We start from the raw sequence: 25,411 nt of genomic DNA, 5'->3' as shown, positions 1-25,411 counted from the left end.
GGTTAAGGGCTTAGGAGTGGTCCAGGTAAAGGGGACTAATAAATGGTCAGTCCACGGGAGGGGAATTGGTAGACTTGTTGCCAGGTCTACACAGTTGCTGAATACTGGGTCCAGCAAATGACCCTTGACATGGGTTGGAGATTTGACAAGTTGGATTAGTTGAAGAGCTGCTAAGTCGTCTGTAAGTGTGGTTGCCGTGTGATCTGTCACGGAGTCAAAGTGAAAGTTAAGATCACCTAGCAGGGTGAAGTTAGAATAGGTGCTCACCCGTTCAGCCACAGTCGAAGCAAGATGGTTGTGGAATTGCTTGGGGGGACCTGGAGGGCGGTAGATTAGGGTTCCTGAGAAGCAGTTGTTAGGGGAGAGTTCGAGACTGAAGGCTAAGCTCTCGCAATCAAGGATGGTTTCAGGGAAGACTCGGCAGAGGAATTGATCTTTATAAATAATTGCTAAGCCTCCTCCTCTACCCTCAGGACGGTCCTGCCGAGTGATTTGGAAGCCGGGTGGAAGGGCTGTGACTAGGGCAGGCTCCGAATCTGTGGCAAGCCAAGTTTCTGTCAGGAAGACAATGTCTGGCATATGTTCTTCCAGCAGCCCTATGTTTAGGTAGGGATCTACAATTTAGCATGAACATGCGGTACTTGTGTAGCTGGTCTAGGGCCGACTTGGGTTTAAGGGTAGATTTACAGATAGGGCAAGTTGGTGGGATGTCTACTACGTGGAGCAGATGTTGGCTACACTTCTTTCCATGGGGTCTTAGTCCCAGGAGGTGATGGCGGCAGCTGTTCTTACTTGCAAGAGGACCGCGGCTGCGATAAAATCCTTAGCGCGGTATGTCAGCGTGAAAGGTCTCTGTCCCTGTCAGACCATCAGAGAATAGTGGTGAGTTTAAAAACAAAACACAATAACGTGACTCTCAAAGTGTAATATTTAAAAACAGGCTAAGCATTAAGACTCCCGGCTTCCGCCTCAGGAGTAGGGTTGGCAGGGTGCTGAATGTCTCCACGGTTCTGAGTGAGGAGACTGGGCCTGAGGTGCAGCCGTTGGTGAGGCACCACTGAAAGTTCTAGGAACGTGGTGTACCACGCTTGCCGTGCCCACGTTGGAGCAACTAGGATGAGCGTCATGGAGTGCTGCCGCAGTTTGCGTGCCACTAGCGGTATGAGCGGTGCTGGAGGAAAAGCGTACGCAAATCTGCCTGACCAGTTCATCCATATCGCATTGGCCTGAGACTGCGGGTGTGGGAACCTGGCGGCGAAGGTTTGGCATTTTGCGTTTTCCTTTGTGGGGAATAGGTCTATCTCTGGATGACCCCACTGCTGGAAATATGGTTGGAGCACTGAGGGGTGTATCTCCCACTCGTGCATCTGGTGGCTGTGCCTGCTGAGCAGGTCCGCCATCTGGTTGTCTTTGCCTGGGAGATGTTCCGCTATGAGGAACATGTTCCTTTGAATGGCCCACTTCCACATGCTCTGGGCTAGATGAGACAATTGTGGAGAGTGCGTGCCTCCCTGCTTCTGGATGTAATACATGGCAGTCATGTTGTCCGTCCGGATCAGCACGACTTTGTTGCACAGATGCAGCCTGAAGGCCTTTATTGCCATGAAAATTGCCATGAGCTCCAACAGGTTGATGTGCATCTTTTGCTGCTGCGCTGTCCATAGTCCCTGCACTGTATACTGGAGGACATGCGCTCCCCAACCCTGGAGAGATGCGTCCGTTGTCAGCACTATCTGTGGTACAGGCTCTTGGAACGGTCGTCCCCTGCAAAGGTTTTGTGTGTTCCACCAATGCAGAGAGTTGTATGCACGACCGGTCACCAACACTAGGTGTTTTAGATGCCCTAGAGCCTGGTTCCACTGTCGTGCCAGGCATTCCTGAAGCGGACGCATGTGTAGCCTTGCCTGAGGGACTATAAAGATGCAGGAGGCCATCATACCTATCAGCCGCAGAAAAACCTGAGCTGGGAGCGAGTGTTGTGGCTTGAACTTCTGAATGAGCAATTGCATGCTGTTGACTCTGGTTTCGTTTGGGTGCGCTGTCGCTGTTAGAGTGTTGAGTGTCGCGCCCAAGTATTGTTGCACATGTGCGGGTTGAAGGTGTGATCTTGGGTAGTTGAGCGAAAATCCTAGACTGTGTAGGAGGTGAATTGTGCGGGACATGTGGCTGGCACATTGCTGGGCTGACTTTGCTTGAACAAGCCAGTCGTCTAGATAAGGATAGACGTGGATGTGTTGTCTCGAAGGTGCGCCGCCACTGTTGCTAAGCACTTTGTGAACACCCTGGGGGCAGTAGTGACCCCGAAAGGCAGGACCTTGAACTGGTAATGCTGGTTGTTTATGGTGAACCTGAGATATTTCCTGTGTCCTGGTTGAATGGGAATGTGGAAATATGCGTCTTTTAGGTCTAGGGTCGCTAGGAAGTCTCCCTGACTGAGCAATGGTAGAACTTGTTGTAAAGTCAGCATGTGAAAAGGTTCTGACAAGATGTACTGGTTCAGGGGTCTGAGGTCTAGAATGGGCCTGAGAGACCCGTCCTTTTTTGGGATTAAGAAGTACAGTGAGTACACCCCTGTACCCTGCTGATTTAAAGGCACGAGTTCTATGGCCCCTTTTAGCAGCATGCAGAGGACTTCTTGCTGCAATAAGTGCATGTGCTCTGCGGACATAGGACGGTGCCTTGGGGGTATGTTGGGTGGAGTGGAGGTTAGTTCAAGACAATAGCCATGTTGTATAATGTCTCTCACCCACCTGTCTGTGGTTATGCCTTCCCAGACTGGCAGGAACTGCTGGAGTCTTCCCCCGACTGGTGTTATATGGTCGGGGGCAGTGACAAGACGTCACTGTTTATTGGTGGCGGAGGATCTGGTATTATTATTTCCGCGTCCTCTGCCTTTGGTGCTGTTCCCATGATAGCCACCCCTATTGTTTTGTTTTAGGTGGTCTGCGAGCCCCCTCTGTTGTATTGGGCTTGCTGTGATGCTTGACCTCTGGAGGCTCCCCTGTTACCGGAGCGACAAAAGGAACTGCCCCAGAACTGTTGTGACTGTAGAGCCCCCATGGATTTTGCTGTCTCAGTGTCTTTTTTAATTTTCTCAAGGGTTGTGTCTACCTCAGGGCCAAAGAGAAAATCAGGGTTAACCGGCTGGTTGAGTAAAGTAGTTTGTATCTCTGGCTTAAAACCAGAGATGCGTAACCAGGCATGCCTTCTAAGCATCACACTTGTGTTTATGGCCCTAGCTGCCGTGTCTGCTGCATCTAGCGCACACTTGATGGACGCATTGGAAATTAATTTCCCCTCCTGTATCAGCATTTCTGCTCCCTCCTTATAAGTCTCAGGCAGGTGTTGCAGTAGCTGCTCTAACGTGTCATAGTGTGCCCTATCATATCTGGCTAATAGGGCTTGTGTGTTGGAGATCCTCCAAATATTTGCTGCTTGAGCCGCTACTCGCTTGCCAGATGCCTCAAAGATTTTGGATTCTTTGTCCGGAGGGGGAGCATCACCACTGGTTTGAGAGTTAGCCCGTTTACGAGCATTAGCCACTACGAGGGAGTCCAACGGGAGCTGGCCCTTGATGTACGTAGGGTCCACAGGTGCAGGCCGGTACTTCTTTTCAATGCTTGGGTTTACAACCTGTGCCCTTGTGGTCTCCTTATAGATGTCAGTAGCGTGTTTAAGGACACCTTTTAGCATAGGCAACGTTTTTACAGATCTTTCTGAAGTTAAGAAAGTATCCAACAAAAAGTCCTCCTCTACTGGGTCAGCATGCATGTCCACATCATGATTTTTGGCTGCCCTTTCAATCAAAGCGTGAAACGCAGTATCTTCAGTAGGCGAGGTTTTGATGGTATAGGACTGAGTGTCAGGTGTGGTCTGTGGCTCACCAGGGTCAGTCCAGGTTTGCTGTTCATCCTGATCTGTGTCAGCAGGATAATTGAACTCATCTTCATTGTATCCCTCCCCTATATCCTCATAGGTGCGTGTGGGTGAATAGGAATAGTCTTGTTCATAGGTCTCCACAGGCTCAGAAAGAGCAGGTGAGGTTGCTGAGTCTCTCTTTCTTTTCAGAGGGATTTTGTATGATTCCAAAGGTCTTTCTGGAGCTATTTTCCGTTTATAAATGGTGAGTCTACCTGTATCCGAGTCGATGAACAGTTTCACTTGATTGTCATAGGAGGATGGTTGGAAAATGACATCCTCTTCAGTGGACTGACGCCTGGAAACTGCTGACACTGTTTTGGTAGTGTTTGTGCTTTTTTGTGGCTCGACGGTTTTTGGTCGAGCGGTTGGGGGCAGTCCATATTTAATAGGTTGTGAAAGCAGTGGAGACGAGCCGACCGTTCTTGAGGGTGTCGCCGTCTTCGATCCGACCAACTTTTTAGGATCACTTGGCTGCTTGTGGACTTGCGTCGATTTGAGCTGTCGGTGCGCAACAGGTACGCCTTTTTGCTTCGACGTGACGTGCTCTTTTGGGTCGGGTGTTCTTTTCGACTCGAAGGCCTTGCCGGATATCGGCGCCGAGGCTGGAAGTTTCGGATCGACAGTCTTCCTAGCCTTGAGTCCTTTGCCAGTGTCGCCAGCTGTGGGCGTGGGCGTCGACAGCGTCAGCGCTTGACGGCAGAGACAGGCTTCGGCGTCCCGAATTTTGGGTCGACGCCCCCTTGGGACCCCGAAGGGTTAACGACACCTTTAGATGGTGTTGGAGTCGACGACTCCGAAGCTGTCGATCCGAGGACTGACGTAAGCAGTTTCGGTTTCGATACAGTTCGTTTCGGTTTCGATTTTGCAGTCGAAAGTGGCTGATGGACCGATGGCTCTGTAGAAGTATTCTTAGCCGGGCCTGGACGCGGGGCTATAGAATGCGGGTAAAGATCTTGGCTAAGGCCTTCCGGCGATGCCTCGACCTGAGCCGTAGAGAGTATAGTGTCCGTATCGGGCCCCGCGATTGCGGATGGGCTTTGCTCATCGCTTGAGTCGTCATCGACGGCTCCGATGGCGTCTGCGTCGTCTCCTACCTCCACGATGTCTTCTTCATGGACCTAGTCTTGTTCTTCGTCCACACTATATTGTGAGTCGTGCTCCGATGCAGGGTCCGACTGCCGGTCTGGATCCTCTTGATCGGGGCCCTCGATGACGTCTGCCTCGAAGATATCTTCTGGGTCTGGCGCCGTTTTCTGGGCCGACTGCCTCGCGGCGCGTCGAAGCCGAAGTGTTTTTTCGACCGGAACTTGGAACAGGCCATGCAGCTGGCCTCGTCGTGGTCCGGGGATAGGCACTTGTTGCACACCGGGTGCACATCGATGTGAGGGTATTTGGAGTTGCAGACGGGGCATCTCTTGAACGGGCTCCGTTCCATCGTCGACGCTCAGCTGTCGAAAGGCAATACGGCCTTCGACGTCCTGTTCGAAGAACTGGATGAAGTATTGGACACCGAACGAGAGATAATACCGACGCCCCAAAGGCCTTTTGGCCTCACAAAAGTATTTAAAGTATATTCCGAACTGGAGTCGAGAAGGTACATCCGAACCCAATGGCGGAAAAAAACAATCTGAAGATGGAGAGGATGCCCATGCGCACTGTAGTCCAAGGGAGGAGTCACCTATCTCGTGATACTTCAAAGACTCTTCCAGGACAACAATGTGCAATCATCCGGACCCAACACTAGGCGGCGATCTATGCATAGATATAAATTCAGCAGCCCACATGCCTCGAACATTGGGATCAGTGGGGGAAGGAGGAGGAATGTAAGGGGGAGAAGTGTTAGTGCCCACACTTGCTTTTGAAAGGAATGTGGTAGTCCTCTGGCTGGTCTATCTTCGGTTTTTTGGAAGAGGGGCATGGATATCAGGGTTGATAACAAGTTTTTTCTGCTTCGGATCCGAAGGCGGGGCATCGGCTCGAGACTCTTTAGACAGAGTATCTTTATCTTTAGTTGCTTGTTTCAACGTCGAAGGTTTCAGCTCCGAGCCTTTCAGTGTCAAAGGTAGAATTTTCAGCAACGGTGGCATTGTGACCTACACATGTTTAGATTTAGGTTTTGGTGCTGAAGGTGTTGGTTCGGCACCGGAGTGGGCCTGCTCGAGCCCGAGTCGGAAGGCTGTCCTTTATGTTTCGGAGCCGGGCCCGAGGGTTGGGCATCGGAAACCTTTTGTCGGTGCCAACCTTGGCCCGAAGACGGAGGAGGGACCGGAGCCTTTGTCTTTGGTTGTTGAGGGGACAAAGGGGTATCTTTACTCACGGTAAATTGACCCGGAGTAACTTGCTCCTTTTCTTCCATGTCAGAGTCAACTTCGAACATGGAGAAATGTTCTTCCTCTTCGGCTCCTTGAGCTTGATGTTCTGTGTCGGAATCTTCGCCGAAGATGTCCAGTGCGGAGCCACTCTGGTGTTGCATCACGTGTATTTTTTGATCGAAGCTATTAACACGCATCGCAGTCTTTCTCGTCGTGTTCCGGGGACAGGCACACTTGGTCCAAGTCGGTCAGTGGAAATTTAGCATGACACCCGGGACAGAACTTGAAGGGAGTCCGTTCCATCGACTGATAGTGCGGTCGGGCGGGTAGGCCAGACGGCCCGCCACGAGTTTTCCGACCAAAGTTTTTTCGAGGTGAGACGATACGCAACAAATGGAAAACCGCCATCGATAACAATACCGTTGAGGGTAGTGGATTGCGCATCGAAGGGGACGGAGAAATGGTGCTGAACCGGAGCGCAGCAAAACACATTCGAACCTGATGGTGGAAAAAAAACAATCTAACAATGGAGTCGATGCCCTTGCGTACTATCACCGAAAGGAGGAGTCACCAACCTCATGACTGGAAAGACTTCTTCGAAGAAAAACAAAGTGCAAACATCTGGACCCAACACTAGATGGCGATCTATGCACAGCATATGATCTACAGCGCATATGCCTCGAACATGTAAATTCTAGATAGGATTAATATCAGCAATTGTTAGAAAGCCTATGCGAACATATATTAATTTCTTTTCTCCCACGGAGTACATTCCCAGCAGTGGCATCAAGTTTGTTTTCATTGATTTGCTATACAATATAGCCCAATCTACAGAAATGGCAGTAGTTTCACCTAAAAACAAAACACTTCTAGGTGGGGTGGTGAGCAGTAACACTCGTCTGTAGTGTTCATGTAAACAAATTTGTGCAATCTGTTGTTTGCAAACAAAGTACCTCAGAAGAAGCAGAGAGGGAGTTCTCCGTCCGGAAGCTGTTCTTACAGGAAGGGCTTTTGCTGATGCTCATGGAATCATGGTTGATAGCTGTAATCAAAGAATAAACGGGTTAGGACCTTGGTTATTTCGAATGCAATGAAAAGTCATTCATAATCTAGACCGGACTAAGACTGCTTTAATGCATTAAACCATCATCATGTCTCAAAATTATGTTCCTGGAGGACAGACCCATCGTCCTTAGTAACCTGACCACAAACATGCCAAAAGCATTACAAGTGTTCAGTGCTACATACAATTCTACAAGTTGCAATTTAAATCAAAAAGAACATTTTCAAAAGCCTGTGATATTCGGGTAACTGAAGGCATAAACAAATTCACTGGGTGGCAGTTCTAATTCTTAGATATGAACATGTGCATTTTCTGAGTCATCTTTTAATATTGATCTGCATCAACACAGGAGTAAAGTAAGCAACAAAAAAATCTAAATGGGGAAAGGCATTCCCAGTGAAATTGTCCACTAAGAATTGGTTCGGGTCCATTTCCGATCTCATTTGTATACACCCTTTGCTTTTATGGATATCCCTTTGGCTGAAGGAGGAGCTAAAACTTAATAGACTCATAGTGCAAGACGGTTTGAACTTGAACAATATGTCCCGCATCCCATGGTTCTCTTTTATTAGAAGAAATCTCACGGATCTGGGCAGACCAGCACCTTTTTCAGACCCCGATAGTTTAGTGACTGAAGCAGGCCCTTCACTCCAGGGTGGCAGAGTAGCGAGATGATGTTGCATGGACCAAGCGCTCAGTCCGCAATTTCATTATGGTCAAATCAGTTTGTGGGATGAAACCCTATTTGAAACTGATAATGTCCAGTTATCAATGCAGATTGCTGACACTTTTCGGGTTAAATCTGCTTCATCAATTGATAATTTCCAAGGGAGGCTGGACAAAAGAATCGGAGCTACGAGCATGTATTTGTGATAACATTTTCATACTCAATACCTTACATTTTGTACTGATTTGCCCCACATCTAACATTTTGCATCACCGGTACATTATTCAACTACTTTTACCTTTAAACTTCAGGCATGAGACCAGTGCTTTTTCGTGTCAAGTTTTTTATCTAGTATTCTACATTGACAATGAGCAGATCTATGTGCAGTTTGGATAGCGTCCATTTTGATTGTTTTCCCCCAGTTTCAGGTTTTTTCCCCTGAAGAGCATGACTGTATTGTTTATGTTCTTTAGAATGAACGTATGTATTTATGGGGCAATCAATGTATTTATTGTGGATATCTCTGCTATTATAGAGTCACTCTTTTAATAGCTGTACTGTTTTTTGGTATGTACTTTTATGATTTTAAGACAAAATTGAATAAAGTTAATACTCGACTTGCCACAGAGGTGCCCAAAGCTATGAAATTAAGAAGGTGTACTGACAATATGGCCCTTTTTAAAATCCAAAAAACCGTGTCTGACCATATTAATCTATTAAAAAAAAATATTAGAATACAAGATTAATGTCAATAAATTGAGAGCCCTGATTATCAACTGTAGGCCCATAGATCACCCAATACAATTTCTGAATAAGGTACCAGCACGAGAGGTAATAAGGAACACAAGTTTGATTATTGGTGGGTGACATGTACCACCGCAATTAGGTTCCATGCAAGTTAGCATCACATTATTAATATAAAACATATAGTTATCAGCAATGATTATATACAATCGGTTTCCCTTTTATTAGAATCCAGTTGTGACCTCACTTTTCATTTAATAAGAGACCAGAGTCACTGACCAACTTTAATAAGTGGTTATACTTGTGACGTTACAATCTCTGCATCCAAGCAGCAGACACAGTAAAAGCTTGGTTGTTGTTCAGCACTTCCATGTTTAAAAAAAATACAGAGAGCTAGTATTTCTTCCTTAACCACAATTTGCTCTTGAAAATTTACACACACTAACTGATTAGGTGACAATTTACATCGGTTCCAAAAGTGACTTACGTTAATCTACTTAATTTTAAACTGCACATCGATGCGTGTTTATTTTCATAGTCTCAATTCCACTTTTATTCTACATGTTTATTTCATAAAACGGAGCAAATGACCAACGATTTGAAAAGGGGAGGGCATGTATAATATGCAATAAACTACTGCCTGCTGTATGTAAAAAGGAAGTAAGGGAACTAGAGCCCCATTGCTTCACATGGTCTCAGGCCTTCTCAGTGGCTTGCAATATCCTTCGCGTACAGTGAGGAGGGGGCCTTAATCCCATAAACAATAGGCCAACTGCTTGGTGGCTCAATATGTGCCACTCAGTTGCATCTACTCATCATCAACATCATTTCAAATAAAAGGTGTGCCACTCGGAAGGCCAAGTGGCCGCAGAAGCCTTACCACTGGAAGGCAGAAGACTGTGCGTGTGAAGTGTGGGCCCATTGCTGGCGCTAACGACTGGGAAAGGCACGGACAGCTGGATGTTGAGATGTTGTAGACGCTCCTTCTTGGCGGTCAGACTCATAATCTGCTCCTGGAGGCTCTGGTTCTCCTTTTGCAGCGAATGAAGAGCTTTCAACATTTCTACAACTGGGAGAAGAAAGAGGGTGATAAGGAGGAAAAGGATGCAGGAAGAAGGATGGAAGAAGGATGGAAGAAAGGGGAATAAGGTAAAGGGAGAGGGACGGGCGAAAAGTAAACAAAGACAAAGTGAACAGAGAGCAGAAGTTATACTAGTAAGAAGAATATATTTAGACAAGTGACGTGGGGGGGTGGGTAGGGGCACCAAAATATAAGTGGACCGAATGAAAACAAGGCATTAAGACAGAAGGCAGAAAAGGAGGAGGAAGGTGGAAAGGATGAGCAGTAAAGGACCGAACAACGGGAAATTAAATTGAAAGCACTGCAGTAAGGCTAAATAAAGAGAGGCGAGTGAACATCAGAAGTGGAAGACGGTAAAGCAACAGCTTCGGCGAGCAGAGAAGATAGAAAAGGCAAAAAGAGTTGATGGCTTAGAAGAAAAGGATTGTAAACAGAGAACAGGGAACATCCCCTTGAGGTATATTTGAAAAGTGATTTACAATGAGCTTGAAGGTCAGTGAGTGAAAACCTATATTTAGAGTCTAAACAAGTATAGAGAAGGGAAAGCTATCAGTTATAACAATGCAGTGAACAAGTAGAATACACTGAAAGTAGGTCTAATTCTATTTCATACCAAGTATAGATCACACAAACACAATTTAAAGAGTACGCAGACAGAAGAGCCAGAGAAGAGTGAACCCATCAGGCGGGTCAGAGTAAACTGGGAAAGTAAGCGAAGGCCAATGATGATATGTAGAAACATGAGGTAGTGGCAGACAAAATGTGTGAGGGTTCAGAATGACACCAGGTGTCCATGGCACACTCACTGTTCACACCAGCCTCCCCGTTGCCGTGTTTCTCCAGGAGCTGCTCGATGCTGGGGGTTGCAAGTGGGGCATTCTCAGGCTGGCTGCTGCTGCAGGAGATGGTCTGGTCAAACACCGTTGGGAGGCTGCTGATGGGAGACCTGTGCATTAAACAAACAATTACAAACAACCTGTAAACCCCCCTCCTTTATACTACACAGACAGGGCGCTGTGTCTGTTCATCTTATCTCTAGAGGGCCAACCTTCACCCCCTGGACCGTCTCTCCTTAGAGCTCTCTACTGGAAGGAGTTCTTTCTGCTCCCCCACCCAAGAGTTCCCTCTCTCACTCCATCTCACACGAGAACTCCCTCTGTCCGCAACTGTAAGAGATGGTTTTCAGCTCTGCCTCAGGACATGTTCTCCTCACTGAGGGTGTGCTCTCTCAGTGTGCCTTTTCACCTCCAAAGTTGGGCGCACAAGAAGGGCCGCCTGTCCCCCTCTCTCACCCCTTTGCCAACAGCTGGAGGGCGGCCTCCATTTCTTCCATCTTTGGGGTTACTTTAGTCCACAGTAAGACAGTGATGCCTAAGGTGAGGGTGTGACCAGGGCCAGCCTCTCTCGCCCACTCTTTAAGGTGGGCCTTCGAGGGTGCCTGCATTCCTCTCACTAGAAGAGCTCACTCTACACACTCGCTGTAGGCAGGTTAGCCGTGTGACCCCAGACACACTGCCCCACGCTGCTGCCTGCGTTCTTCTCCCACCTCATGCATTACGCCAACCTTTTATACCTGCTCCTTAATCTTGCGGCAGCAATGCCCTGTTCTACCTAACTTTTGATGTCTGACAGTGGTTTGTGAGACAAATACAGGAAATATAAAGAGAATTTACATTGAGGACAAGCTTTCTCTTGGGGAGCTCCCTCGGCACACAAAACTGCAGTTTTCCACGTCAGGATCTGAAAAGAACAAGAAAAAAATATCCACTTAAAAATAATGCACATCAAAGATAGTGAGAGCCAATCTTGAGCACTAGTATCAACTTTGTAGCTTGTGTTTCTTCGTGTATGGAAGTGAAAGTAAAGGGGATGTGAATAACAAGCATTTACTATGCAACGGTCTCGCCTTTGCAAAAGTTAGAGCTGTTGGCATTGTAAATGACACATTTTTCTCTATGTGTTGTTTGAAAACAGATAAAAAAATGGCATTGCCTTTTACAATGACAATAGCTTAATCTCTCGCAAATGTGAATAGTTGTAGTAGAGTTAGTAGTAGTTAGAGCGAGTAGTATAGTGATTTGAGAGTAGAGAGTAGTAGAGTGAGTAGTAGAGAATTAGTAGAGTAGTAGAGAGTAGTAGAGCGAGTAGTATAAAGTTAGTAGAGTTGTAGATAGTGAGTAGTAGATGGTAGAGAGTGATTAGTAGTGTGAGTAGAGTAGTAGAAAGTGAGTAGTAGAGTAAGTAGTAGAGTGAGTAATAGTGAGTAGAGAGAGCGTAGTAAAGGAGTAGAGTATGTTGTAGAATATTAGAGTTAGTACTAGAGAGTAATAGTTATTAATAGAGAGTGAGTAGTAGTGAGTAGTAGAGAGTTGTAGAGTACTATAGTGAGTAGTGAGTATAGTGATTAGTAGAGTGTGAGTAGATAGTAGTAGAGTGAGTAGTAGAGAGTGAGTAGTAGAGTACTATAGGGAGTAGTAGAGAAAGTAGTAGAGAGAGTATTAGAGAGTGAGTAGTAAAGAGTGAGTAGTAAAGAGTGAGTAGTAAAGAGTAAGTAGTGGAGTGAGTGATAGTGAGTAGTAGAGAGTGCGTAGTAGAGAGTGTACAGTAGAGTGTGTAGTAGAGTATTAGAGTGAGTACTAGAGAGTAGTCGAGATTGAGTAGTAGAGTGAGTAGGGAGTATTAGAGAGTTGTAGAGTAAGTAGTAGAGTGAGTAGTAGAGAGTGCGTAGTAGAGTATTAGAGTGAGTACTAGAGAGTAGTCGAAATTGAGTAGTAGAGTGAGTAGGGAGTACTAGAGAGTTGTAGAGTAAGTAGTAGAGTAGTAGAGTGAGTAGTAGTAGAGTGAGTAGTAGAGTGAGTAGTAGAGAGTGCGTAGTAGAGTAAGTACTAGAGAGTAATAGAGTTATTAATAGAGTGAGTAGTAGAGAGTTGTAGAGTACTACAGTGAGTAGTAGTGAGTATTGTGAATAGTAGAGTGAGTAGAGAGTAGTAGAGTGAGTCCTAGAGAGTAGTCGAGATTGAGTAGTAGAGTGAGTAGGGAGTATTAGAGAGTTGTAGAGTAAGTAGTAGAGTGAGTAGTGAGAGTATTAGAGTGAGTAGTAAAGAGTGAGTAGTAGTGAGTGAGTAGTAGAGTTGAGTAGTAGAGAGTGCGTAGTAGAGTAGTAGAGAGTGAGTAGTAGAGAGTGAGTAGTAGAGAGAGTGGTAGAGTAGAGTAGTGGACGGTGGAGGGTAGGGTGAGGGTGGAGTTTTATGGTGAGGGTGGAGTTGGTGGGTGGAGTTGATGGGTGGAGTTGGAGGGTGGAGTTTATTTATTTATTGAACTTGTATGGCGCAACAGCTACCCTGAGGGTTTCCCGGCGCCTCGGATCCGTACTCTACCAAGAGGAGTAAATATTATTGGTTAAATAACCATGACTTAATACCTTTCTGGTATTTTCTGTAGCTTGGTTCCAGACGCAGTTTCAGCAGGAGCGAGTTCCACAGAACCGGCGCCAGGTAGGCGAAAGAGTGTCCGCCCATTCGTACCCATTTAAATCTAGGGACTACAAATCTCGCCTGATGTAGCGAGCGAAGGTTACGGGAGGGGATATATTTATGAACCAGTTTACATAAGTAATCTGGGGCTTCCCCTGTGTTTATTCTGAACATGTAACACAGTGCTTTACATTTAGATCTATTGCCCATCTTGAGCCAGTGTAAGTTGCGTAAATGTTCAGAAACATGCGTCCGCCCAGGGAGGTGGAGGAGTACCCTAGCTGCCGCATTTTGGACCACCTGTAGCCAACACGTGATCTCTTTGTTGGTACCTAGATATAAGATGTTCCCGTAGTCTAATCTAGAGCCAATCAAGGCCTGGACTACAGTTTTTTGCGCCCCTTCAGGGAGTTGCCACAAGATTTTCCTCAGCCACTTTAGAATGGCAAAGCAAATAGATGCCGTTTTGGCTACTTGCAAGCGCATAGTCAGTTATTAATCGATTATCACACCTAGGTTGCGACAGATTGCACCGATATCGGGGTAGGACCCATTTCCGTGGGCCAATGAGCTGGTCCCCAGAGCTCTTTTTGTTCTCCAAAAATGAGCAGCTCAGTTTTTTTCCCCATTTAGTTTTAATTTCTTGTTGTGCATCCATTTCACCATTCTCTGTAGCCCGGCCTTATCTACTGTTGACAAGGAGAACACCAGCTGTGTATCATCCGCATAAGAGAATATTGTGACTCCAGCTTCTTCTGCTATTTTTGCTAAAGGAGTTATATAAATATTGAAAAGTAGCGGGCTTGAGATTGACCCCTGAGGCACTCCATATAGGGAAGTAAGAATATTGGAGGTATTATTTTTGGAAAAAACCTGGAAAGACCTATCTGACAGAAAATGTTCTAACCATTCCAGAGCTGTACCTCTCACCCTATCCCTTCCAGAGTCTGAATCAGAGTTTCATGGGATATGGTGTCAAAGGCGGCACTCAAATCTAATAGAATGAGTGCCACCGTGCCACCATTATCCAGTTCTTGACGGATAGTTTCCGTTACTCCCAACAGAGTGGATTAGGTGGAGTAACCAGCTCTGAAACCCAACTGAGAGGGAATTAACAGCCTGTTGGTGTTCACAAATTCCGCTAATTGTCTGCTCACATGTTTTCCAAAATTTTGGAGAATATTGGAAGGAGCGAGACCGGGCGAAAGTTCGAGAAGATCTCTGGATCTCCATTCACTTTTTTGAGGAGTAGAGGAACAACCATGGCGTGCTTCCAGACCTCTGGAACCACTGCTTCACTCAGTGATGCATTTAACAGCGTTCTAATTACATTTAGGATGCAAGGATCAAGTTGTTTTATAATGTATGCTGGCATAGGGTCGTTAGGTGAACCGGATTTAATACTGTTTAGAATTTCCACAAAAGCGTTGGGATCTAATGGCTGCCAAACTGTAATCAAGTTTCCAGATGTACCAACCGGCTCGTTAGACCCGCTGGGAGTTGGGACCAACATTGGGATTGGATTCGGGTTGGAGGGTGGAGTTGGAGGGTGGAGTTTGAGTTGGAGGGTGGAGTTTGAGTTGGAGGGTGGAGTTTGAGTTGGAGGGTGGAGTTTGAGTTGGAGGGTGAAGTTTGAGTTGGAGGGTGAAGTTTGAGTTGGAGGGTGAAGTTTGAGTTGGAGGGTGGAGTTTGAGTTGGAGGGTGGAGTTGGAGGGTGGAGTTTGAGTTGGAGGGTGGAGTTTGAGTTGGAGGGTGGGGTTTGAGTTGAAGAGTGGAGTTGAAGGGTGGAGTTGGAGGGTGGAATTGGAAGGTGGAGTTGGAGAGTGGAGTTGGAGGGTGGAGTTGGAGGGTGGAGTTGGAGGGTGGAGTTGGAGGGTGGAGTTGGAGGGTGGAGTTGGAGGGTGGAGGGTGGAGGTTGAGTTGGAGGGTGGAGTTGGAGGGTGGAGTTGGAGGGTGGAGTTTGAGTTGGAGGGTGGAGTTTGAGTTGGAGGGTGGGGTTTGAGTTGAAGGATGGAGTTGGAGGGTGGAATTGGAGGGTGGAATTGGAGGGTGGAATTGGAGGGTGGAATTGGAGGGTGGAGTTGGAGAGTGGAGTTGGAGGGTGGAGTTGGAGGGTGGAGTCGGAGGGTGGAGTTTGAGCTGGAGGGTGGCGGTGGAGGTGGAGTTGGAGGGTGGAGTTTGAGTTGGAGGGTGGGGTTTGAGTTGGAGGATGGAATTGGAGAGTGGAGTTGGAGGGTGGAGTTTGAGTTGGAGAGTGGAGTTTGAGTTGGAGGCTGGAGTTCTAGTTTGTAGATACTCAGCTGATCTCACCACCGGCACCCTTCTGTATGCCCCAGGGCTTTCAATACCATGGTCTCCCAGAGTCTCTAGTCTTTATTAAAATCCAGGCTACATTTATGTGTGACTTTTTGTTTGAGAGCATCAACTGTGGTGGCTGGGGCTTGTTACTACACTGGGGCATAGAGACTGAAAGCCCAGAAGAACTGAACATGTAAGGTGCTGTTCATGGGACAACAACACTTTTGGATTAGTGTTTAAAGGCCAAGGCAATGAATCTTCCTAGAAATAAACCTCCTATATCCTTCATGGGTTAGGACTATGGCCAAGTTATTCCTAAACAACAAGTTAAGCTGTTCTTGCGTATAAAAGAGTGGCAGGTTTCATTCCACACTGTTTAAAGAGGAGAGAGAGGTATAAATAAGGAAAAAACACTTTTTTTTTAACTTGAGATTCCACAGAAACACCATTTCTGCCAGCGGATTGGTCATGGACTGACCAATGGGGTAAGGCATCTGAAAAGAGGCAGTGTCAGGCTGTTGTGTACTCCAAATCATCAGAGAGGAATAATCAATACATTTCTGGTATTGTAACTAATCCTGTACCTCTGACTCCACCTTGCGAGATTCACTGTAGATTCTTTCTTGGAATCATTCAGGCAAGTCCCCTTTTACAGTTAAAAGTTTATCATTTTGCTTATTCAGATGCCCTCAGGGTAATCACAGTTGATCTTAGGGTCAAATGGCGTCAACCTGTTCATTAGAGTGCCTAATTCTTTACTTGGACTCTCTGAATGAGTGTTGTGTAGTCTGAAATATGAGGAGCTGCTGTAATCAAAGGTGATGATTAATCGCCTCACTTTAAACCAAAGCACAATTTAAATACTGTTTTTAGCTGCTTTGATACGAAGCTGTGAAAGTAGGGGCCTGGTTTGCAGAAATCGCAGAGCTCCCACCAGGACTTATTTTCGTCTCGTAGCCCCCGCGTGGCCCACTCCTCACAAGCTTCCACACACTCACACACTCTGCGGCCCCCACTCAATCGCAGGCTCTAATTGTGAAGCGTCTTCATTTCCTCGCTGCTCCCACAGCGCTTCTCCATCCAGCCTGCAACCACTTCGCTGGCCCAGCTCGAGCTGATGCGAGACCATCATTTTAGTTGAAATAAAAAACAAGAGGGAAGCAGGAAGGAGGCATAGCGCGCCTGGCTCGGGAGAGTGTGGAAGGCAGGCAAAGTATTTGCACCCGAGAGCTGGCCTGGCTGCCGCTGCGCCTGTATGCTGTCCTTGCCCTGCGGCTGCATCCGTAATTCGGAGGTGACATTGCTGGACGTAGGGCTGTGCAACGTGTAGGTGGCTAAAGAGGTTTTTTTTGTGCTAAACATTCCATTTGATTGTGTCGGAATATTTGTACAGTGCTTCATACCCCTGACACAGCTGTGAAGCACTTGATTACTTGATTTTTAGCAGTTCCCTGGCGCCCTTCCAGGGCTGTATGGATGGAAAGATGTTGGCGATATTGCTTAAGGTGCATGAGGTTCAAAGGCAGGCCCCAAACATTGTGCGGCCCACTGCGCTTATTCAGCGAGGTGGAACTTAGGTTTGATTTGAGTAGGTGTGTTAAATATTTTAGCACTGTTGATTCCCTTGTCATCTTCTTGTGCAGTTTTTCCTTAATACACCATTGTGTGAATATTTTCCATTTTGCCAAATAGCACCTCCGTGTGGTAGGTCTGATTGCCTCTCGTAGCACCCTCAGTGTGCTCTCTTGCAGTTTCAGATGTGCAAACTCTGTGTCTTCAGGAGCCATGCCGCTAGGCAGAGGCTCTCTGGCTCTGGGTGGAGTACCTCTCCGTTTTGCATGGAGAGTAAGTCCTTTCTTTTCCCGAATTTGTGAGGCGGTCCCTGCGCCATCCCCACTATTTGTGAGAACCATGACGGCCTGGCCCACTGTGGTGCCACCAGAATCAGTCTCATGTTGCTGGTTCTGCATTTGCTGAGTACCCTGTGTATCAGTGGTATCAGGGGAAAAGCGTAGACAAATGTTTTCAACCGGCATATCCATAGGGCATTCCCTTGTGATTGTTCCCCTGGTTGCCTGGATGTGAAGTATCAGCATTTTGCATTCTGGTGTGTTGCAAATAGGTCTATTGTCGGAGTCCCCCACTTCTTGAATAGCCTTTGTGTTTCTTGTGCATTGAGCACCACTCGTGGGAAAGCCGATGTTTGTCTGCTGAGCCAGTCTGCCTCCACGTTGTCCTTCCCTGGTAGGTGTATAGCTAGGAGGTCTATTTTGAGTGGGATGGCCCATCTCCATATGTCCTGAGCTAGGTTAGATAGTGCGGCTGATTGTGTTCCTCCCTGTTTGTTGATGTAGACCATCGTTGTGGTGTTGTCGGTCTGTATCAACACTCTTTGTCCGTACAGTTGTTTCTGGAAGGCTTTCAGGGTGAGGAACACGGTCTTTAGTTCCAGGTAGTTGATGTCCCTGATCGCATCTGTTGGAGTCCACAGGCCCCGCACCATGAGTTGGTTCATGTGTGCTCCCCATCCCTTCTGGGATGCGTCTGTGGTGATGGTCACTGTTGGGTTTTGTGGTGTCAAAGGCTTCCCCTTTGTTATGTTTTCCTTGTTCCACCACGCTATCTCCTCTTGCACTGCGTGCGTTAAAACCACTAGATCTTCCCAACTCCCTGTAGCTTATGACCATTGTTGTTGCAGCCATTCCTAGAATGGTCTCATGTGTAGCGGTATATTGGAGACTAGGTGTATGCAGGACGCCATCATCCCCATAATCTTGCTCGCTGTCCTCACTGTCAGAGCTCGCCCCTTCTGGTACTGTGTCTCATTCAGAAGGGCAAGTGTTCTGGGGAACACTTTGCTCTGTATGGTGTTGATCTGTGTGCCTAGGAAGATCTTCACTTGCTCTGGTTCCATTGAGGATTTCTGCCAGTGTATAGAGAATCCGAGTTCCGTTAGCATTTTTGTGACCCGTTGTGCATGTTCCTTGCATTGTTTGCAGGAACTTGCTTTTATGAGCCAGTCGTCGAGGTAGGGGTATACATGGATCCCTTCCCTCCGTAGGTGCGCTGCCACGGCAGCGAGGCACTTGGTGAAGACCCTTGGTGTGGATTTTAGTCCGAAGGCCAGGGCGGTGAACTGGTAGTGTGCTTTGTTTTTTTTTTTTTTTTTATTTCAAGTCATTTTTATTGAAGTAATAAACAAAGAAAAAAGACATTACAATAAGTCTTCCGTTACAGACATTATCAAGTCAGTTGTTGATAGACGATCACAGAAAGGAAAATAAAATGACAATAACATAGAGTAAATCGACTCAGCTTGCATCTTCGCGGTACAGGTACATACATAACACTCAGTAGGTAAAGGTGGCTGCATGGGCTCTAATAGATTACAGAAGATATGCTCTTCAGTACCACAGGACAATTAACAGAATTACATACTACTCTTCAGGGTGGCTCATAGTGAAATGAGGATGCATCTAGCGCTCTCCAAAGCTTCCTGTTGGACGGTTTCCAAGTAGCTGCCTGTAGCGCCGGATTATTGGCTCCTCTCAAGAATGACAGCCACTCCTGCCAAATTTTGAAGTGTACCTCCTTCGCACTTTTCCACTTGCATAGTACTACTTTGCATGCCAATGTTAACATTAAGTCCAAAAGCAGGCGGTCTTGGTCATTTGGCAGTTGCGGATCCAGTGCCCCCAGAATAACATAGGCAAAGTCCTGTACAGGTCTTATTTTGAATACGTAGTGAATGCATTCAAATATATTCCCCCAGTATATACTTAAAGAAGGACAGTTGAATAGCATGTGTGCAAGGTCCCCCAACCCTGAGTGGCAGTTCCAGCATATAGGTGAGTCCCGTAACTTGCACTTGAAGAGCCTATCCGGGGTCCAAAATGCCCTATTTATTAGCATGTACTTTGTTTGGAATAGAATGGGTGAGACTTTGTGGGTAAGAGCCGTCTTATGAATCAATTCCCAGTCAAACTCTATGCCTGTAAGGTTCGGTTCAGCTTCCCACTTCAGCTCCACCATTCTGTGAGTTTTCTTTGGTAGGGGCAATAAAAGTTTATACACCCTAGACACGAAATGGCCCGCAGATATGAGACGCGGGATATGAGTCATTAACCATGGAGTATAGGGAGAAAAATTACGTGCAGTTAGTATCGCTTTAATTTTCAGGAAATCATAAAAGTCCATCGGAGTAAGATCATGCTTCTGCTGTAAGATCGAGAACGGGAGTGGTGTCCCCCCCTCGTATAGATCTCCCACCAAGTTAATGCCCTTCTCGGACCATGAGTCCCAGGAGAGTGTACTGCCCTTGTGTTTGAGATATGGATTTCTCCAAAGGGACATAAAGGATGACTTAGCGAAGACCAACTTAGTTTTATGTGACTGATCAAGCCTAAGCAGAGCCCTCCTAGTATTTAATAGTATATATTTGGAATGTGGTAAGTGCGATAGGTCCATAGTGAGTAGGGTTTCAAGAGGGGCATGGTTCAGTAGCGATTCCTCTATGTTAATCCAAATTGGAGTGTAGAGTGGTGATTTTGTCAACCATTGAGCTCCTTGTTTGCAAAGAAAGGCTGTCTGGTAGTTCCGGAATGAAGGCAGACCCAGGCCTCCTCTATCTTTGGCTAATTGCAGCTTCTTTAACGAAATTCTAGCTTTTTTACCTCGCCATAGGAAAGTACCAAACAGTTGATCTACCTTAGTAACAAAGTTGTTCGAGAATGTCATTGGGAGCATACTGGCCAGATAGTTAACCAACGGGGTAGACATCGTTTTGAGCGTCTCCGCTCTGCCCCACCAGGAGAGGAATTTTGGTGACCAACCTTCGAGTAGCGTGGAAATCTTTTTAAGAATCAGGTCCTCATTTATTTTCAGGGTGGTTACCAAATCTTTAGTGAAGTCTAAGCCCAGATATTTAAAGCACTTAGGCTGCCATGTAAGACCCGAGTCCCCAACAATTCCTTTACCACCAATATTGTTCAGGAGCTTGACCTCTGTTTTGTCCTTGTTAAGTTTGTACCCAGACACTCTGGAAAACTCCTCAATGTCAGCCATAAGCGCAGGTATAGCCTCCTCAGCTCTCTCAGACATAACTAGTACATCATCTGCATACGCAGTTAATTTAACGGTACAGTCCCCAAATGTAATGCCCGCAATTTTTGGATCCTCCCTTATATGATGTAAAAATGGTTCGATTGCCAATAAGAAAAGTGAGGGAGACAGGGGACATCCTTGTCTTGTTCCCTGCTTCAGACAGAAGGCAGAAGAGAAAGAGCCACCAGCTCTAACTCTCGCTGAGGGACAGCAATATAGGGACATTACTAGTTTTGAGAAAGTTTCCCCTAAGTTAAACTTGTGAAGGACTGCTTTAAGGAAGGACCAATCAACCTTGTCAAAGGCTTTCTCAGCATCAAGTGTTATCGCTGCTGTGGGTGTGCCTAGTAGTTTTGCCTTTTCTAGTACGTGTGCCAGAATCCTCGTGTTGTCACTGGACAACCTATTTTTAAGGAAGCCTGCTTGAGAGGGATGGATTAGCTGGGGGAGGACCTTCTGGAGGCGGGCGGACAGTATCATAGCCAGGATTTTACAGTCTATATTAATCAGTGAAATTGGCCTATAATTTTTTGGGAGGGACGGGTCTTTCCCATCTTTGGGGAGTACAGCAATAATCGCTTCTGCCAGTGTGCCTCTGACCTCACCTGATCTACTTATTTCATGGAATAGATGTAGAAGGGGCTCTACCAGTAGGGAGGGGAAGGTTTTATAAAATTTAGCCGTGAAGCCATCCGGGCCTGGTGCCTTCCCCACTTTCAGATTTTTAATTGCATTGCCTATTTCTAGAGCACTAACCGGGCCATTAAGACTTACTTGGTCTTCAGCAGAGAGTCGTGGAAGTTCACAGTTATCTAAGTAACTCTTAATCTTGTCCTCCTCTACCATTTCGTTCTTTGCATAAAGATCTTCATAGAAATCTTTAAACACCTCCGTTATTTTGTCAGGGTCCGAGTGTAAGGAACCTAAGGTGTCTTTAATGACATTGATCGAATTCTTCTGGACTTTAAACTTCAAGTACGAGGCTAGACTCTTGCCAGCTTTGTTAGATTCACAAATCTTAAATCTCTTTGTTCTATCCAGCCAAACTCCCGCCCTCTCGCTGACCAGCTTATTGTATTCGTATTTTTTATTTGCCAAGGCATGAAAAGACATCTCGTCCCTATCCTTCAGATGTTTACTCTCTAGGTTTGCAATTTCACTCTCTAAGGACTCCAGTTCCTCATTATAATTTTTGTTCATCGCTGACCTGATCTTAATACACACCCCCCTTATAGTACTTTTCAGTGCCTCCCATCTAGTGAGGTCAGATGTGTCCCCCATCCTGTTGTCCTGCAGATAAGAGGAGATCGCAGCTTGTATTGTGGCCCTATGTTGGTCATTGTTTAAAACTTCATCATTTAGGCGCCAAGACGTTTGGCGAGAGGAGGTTTTAGCATTAGCTATGGATAAGGAGATGCACGAATGGTCAGATATCACTCGCGGCTCTATGGTAGTGGATTCAATTCTGGGAACTCCGTTTTGCGTAATGAGGATGTAATCTATTCTAGAGTATGAATCATGTGGTGCAGAGTGAAAAGTGTAATCTCTCCCTGTGGGATTTTGAAGCCTCCACGCATCTACTAAGTGAAAGCGTTGACACAAATTAAGGAAAGCTTTGTGTGATTTGTTTGTTTTGAAGGGACAGTGTGAATCTCTGTCCAATATTACATCCATTGGGAGGTTGAAGTCCCCGGCCAGTACGTGGACAGCATCATCCGGGATATTTTCAATATGTTTATTCAGGGTCTCCCAAAATTTAAGGTCGCTAGTATTAGGTGCATATACGTTCGTGACATAGAATTCTGTATTATCCTTACTCAGTTTGGCTGTGACCCATCTCCCATCTTCACTTGCTTCGAAGGACAGAATCTCCACCTTAGCTTTCCTAGCCACAAGTATCAAGACTCCACTCTTTTTGTTTACAGCCTCTGCCCCCACAACCTCGTTAAAGAACTTATTTCTCAGGTGGTGGAATTGTTTAGAATCCAGTTTGGTCTCCTGAAGTAAAACAATGTCACCTTTCAACCTCCGTACATAATCTAAAACCTTTTGTCTCTTAACAGGTTGATTCAGCCCTTTAACATTAAAGGATAAAATCTTCATTTTGTCTACATTACATACCCCCAACGGAGTATTAATTGTGCTAAGTGACATCAAAAGGTCCCCTCCTCATGGTACTAATACACATCTCACATGGTATCGATATTTCAAAAAGAGCGAAAAGCCCCGTGTGTACGGAGACATGACAGTAGAGCCTCCAACCTTCCTCACCACCAAGCAGCAAAGCAATGATGAACATGCAAGCACAAAGAAGAAAAAGCAAAAAATACAGAACACACATCCCAACCCCTAACCCCTTCAACCCACCACCCACCCCACCCCACCCCACCTGTATGTAGTAGGCATGGTGACTGAAGAGAGACTACTGCGTAACCTCCCCGTGCGTATACATTTCAGGTAAGTTTGGAACAAGTAAATTCTTACACTAGATCAGTTGTCTACTGATAACTAAGGCAACCTTGGGAAAGCACATTAGCGGAACCGACATATAGAAGCCCCCTGAGCAAGGAGTGAACAAGAAGCAAGAGTAGCAGGGTATCTGCTGAGCACAGGGCAGATTTATGAAGACACCAATAACAACATTAACTATCGTAGCCCTTCCAAGTAGAACTGGTAAGCATACTAACTTGTAGTCAGGTGTACACTACCTAACATTCGTGACGCTAGTAGGCAATAATAAAGACATATACATTATCTATAACATATTAACGATTGCAGACATTGAAGCAAAACCACTCAGATGCATGAGGGCTTGAAGCAGAGATCAATGCTATCAAAACCCCTCCAACCCAGGGAAGGGGACACATGTAAAAGCTGCTGAGAAAGCGCCAGCATGGATCGGTCACTTATAGCCTGAGGCCGAAGCCTGTTCTCCTGAATCTTCAGGTTTGCTCGTTTCCATCTCCAGGTCTTCAGGGCCATCTAGCATTCGCTTCAATTTCAGGGGATCCGAAAAGATGTGTGGAGAGCCTTGGATAATCACACGGTACTTGGCAGGGCCCATAAAACCATACTGAAAGCCCCTTTTCTTCAACAGTGGACGAAGTGCCAAGAACGCTTTTCTTACATCTACCGTCTCTTTACTAAAATCCTGCGAGATGTAAATTTTAGCAGACTTCCACAGGATGTGGTTATTTTTTCGCATGAAATCTAGAATTTGTTCAACGTGTTGGTAGCGTAACGGCTTGCACACGATAGCTCTAGGGCCTTTTTGATTCTTATTGATCCTGCCCGGCACTCTGTGCGCCCTGTCGAATTCCAACGGATGGTGGAAGGTCAAGTTAGTAGCTTGGGTGAACCAGGACTCTAAGAAGGCCACGCAGTTCCCATGATGATCTTCCGAACCTTCCGGAACCCCAAAAATACGTAGGTTCCCCCTTCTGTTCCTGTCTTCCAATTCCGCGAGTTTACGAGTCGTTTGATCCGCAGCTATGCACAGACGCTTGATGGCATCACACGACTTGACCTCCATATCCTCGAGTTTGCTGATTCTTGACTCCGCCTCCAGCAGTTTTGCATTGGTGTCGCGGTTATCCTGTCTGATTGCGGCCACTTCTTCTTTGGTAGCCTTCGCCAGATCCCTTACTTCATCCAGTCTACTAAGTATCAGGTCGATCGGGTCAGGGTTGCTCTTCCCCCCTTTGTTGGGCGAATTCGGATTCGATTGGTCATATTTGAGCCTCTTCAAGCTTTTCATTAGCTCTTTATTCTCTGCCATGGCTGGTTATGGCGCAGACTTCTTAAGCGGTGTGGAAGTCCTTATGGAGTTTGCTTAGGTGCTGGTGTTTCAGTACCTTTTCCTAGCCTGGCACCAGTAGCCGCACAGCAGCCAGCCGGGGCCACCTAGGTTCCGATAAGACAGTTGTCCTATCCGTTTGCTTCCTGCCCTTGTTCAGACACCATGTGGTGGTACGCGCATTTCAGATGAGTCTGGAAAGCTGCGACGCCATTTCAGAAGTCACCACGTGCATATAACTTTTGTATTGGTAGAGATAATTGGGAGATCAGATGCTGCTTAAACCTTCAAAGGAGGCCTAGGAGGGTTAACTGCGTGACAGGTGTTAGCCCCAGAACTTAGGTTCAGGCATACACAGACTTTCCCTTTGCAGACACATGAAACAGTACAGGGCACCTTCGCAGACCAAAAACTTCAATACTTCATCTCCAAGACATTCATCCAGCACATGGGTCCTGTATTGTCCTGTATTGTACAGGCTCCTGCGGTCACAATTATTTCAACAGTGTCCTATCGGTATTTGAGGGCATATTCCTGTCTCACCTTCAGACCCATCATGATTTTAAATTCCAGAATCCGCTAAAATTTGCCAAAAAACCCACAGTCCTTAGTCCCTGCCAGTCCAATGGGTCGGTTGTCTGCTTATCTTCCTTCCCTAATGCGCGCTGGTGACGATAGCGCCTGAGCCGGTCTCCTTACGGTAAAGAGCGATGCGCCGTCACACAAATGAATGAGGCCGCCATCTTGTGTAAGCGCTAGCAGCGCTTACTTCACTTCACAAGTTCTATCCCCAAAGCGGGTGCAGTACTCACGCTTCCCTTCGCGGAGCCATTCCAGACCCGGTCCTCCACCGGAGCCCTCAGTGATCTGTCCGGGTGCCGAGTTCGGGATTTACATAGCGTCCGCCGACGACCTGTGTGACCATGCGGTCCTCCGTCTGCCCCGATTCGCTC

General features: G+C 46.4%; 1 protein-coding gene across 3 annotated transcripts in view; it reads right to left on the bottom strand.

Moving 5' to 3' along the window:
* The window catches only part of MLLT6 (MLLT6, PHD finger containing), a 767,712-nt gene that overhangs the window by 128,817 nt on the left and 613,484 nt on the right, over positions 1-25,411 (bottom strand). For 2 of the 3 annotated variants that reach the window (XM_078645616.1, XM_078645614.1), the window contains 4 exons: positions 11,462-11,528; positions 10,595-10,734; positions 9,588-9,776; positions 7,187-7,275 (listed from right to left, as the gene is read on the bottom strand). In XM_078645616.1, coding sequence (XP_078501742.1) covers positions 7,187-7,275; positions 9,588-9,776; positions 10,595-10,734; positions 11,462-11,528 — 485 coding nt within the window. The remainder of the gene's footprint in view (positions 1-7,186; positions 7,276-9,587; positions 9,777-10,594; positions 10,735-11,461; positions 11,529-25,411) is intronic. The other variant, XM_078645615.1, reaches the window with a different exon arrangement.

This window comes from Lissotriton helveticus, chromosome 5_1 (assembly GCF_964261635.1).
Source record: "Lissotriton helveticus chromosome 5_1, aLisHel1.1, whole genome shotgun sequence".
In the NCBI taxonomy this organism is placed as follows: Eukaryota; Metazoa; Chordata; class Amphibia; order Caudata; family Salamandridae; genus Lissotriton; species Lissotriton helveticus.
The sequence above is the reverse complement of the archived record's forward strand: the minus strand, read 5'-3'. Positions and strand labels throughout refer to the sequence as shown.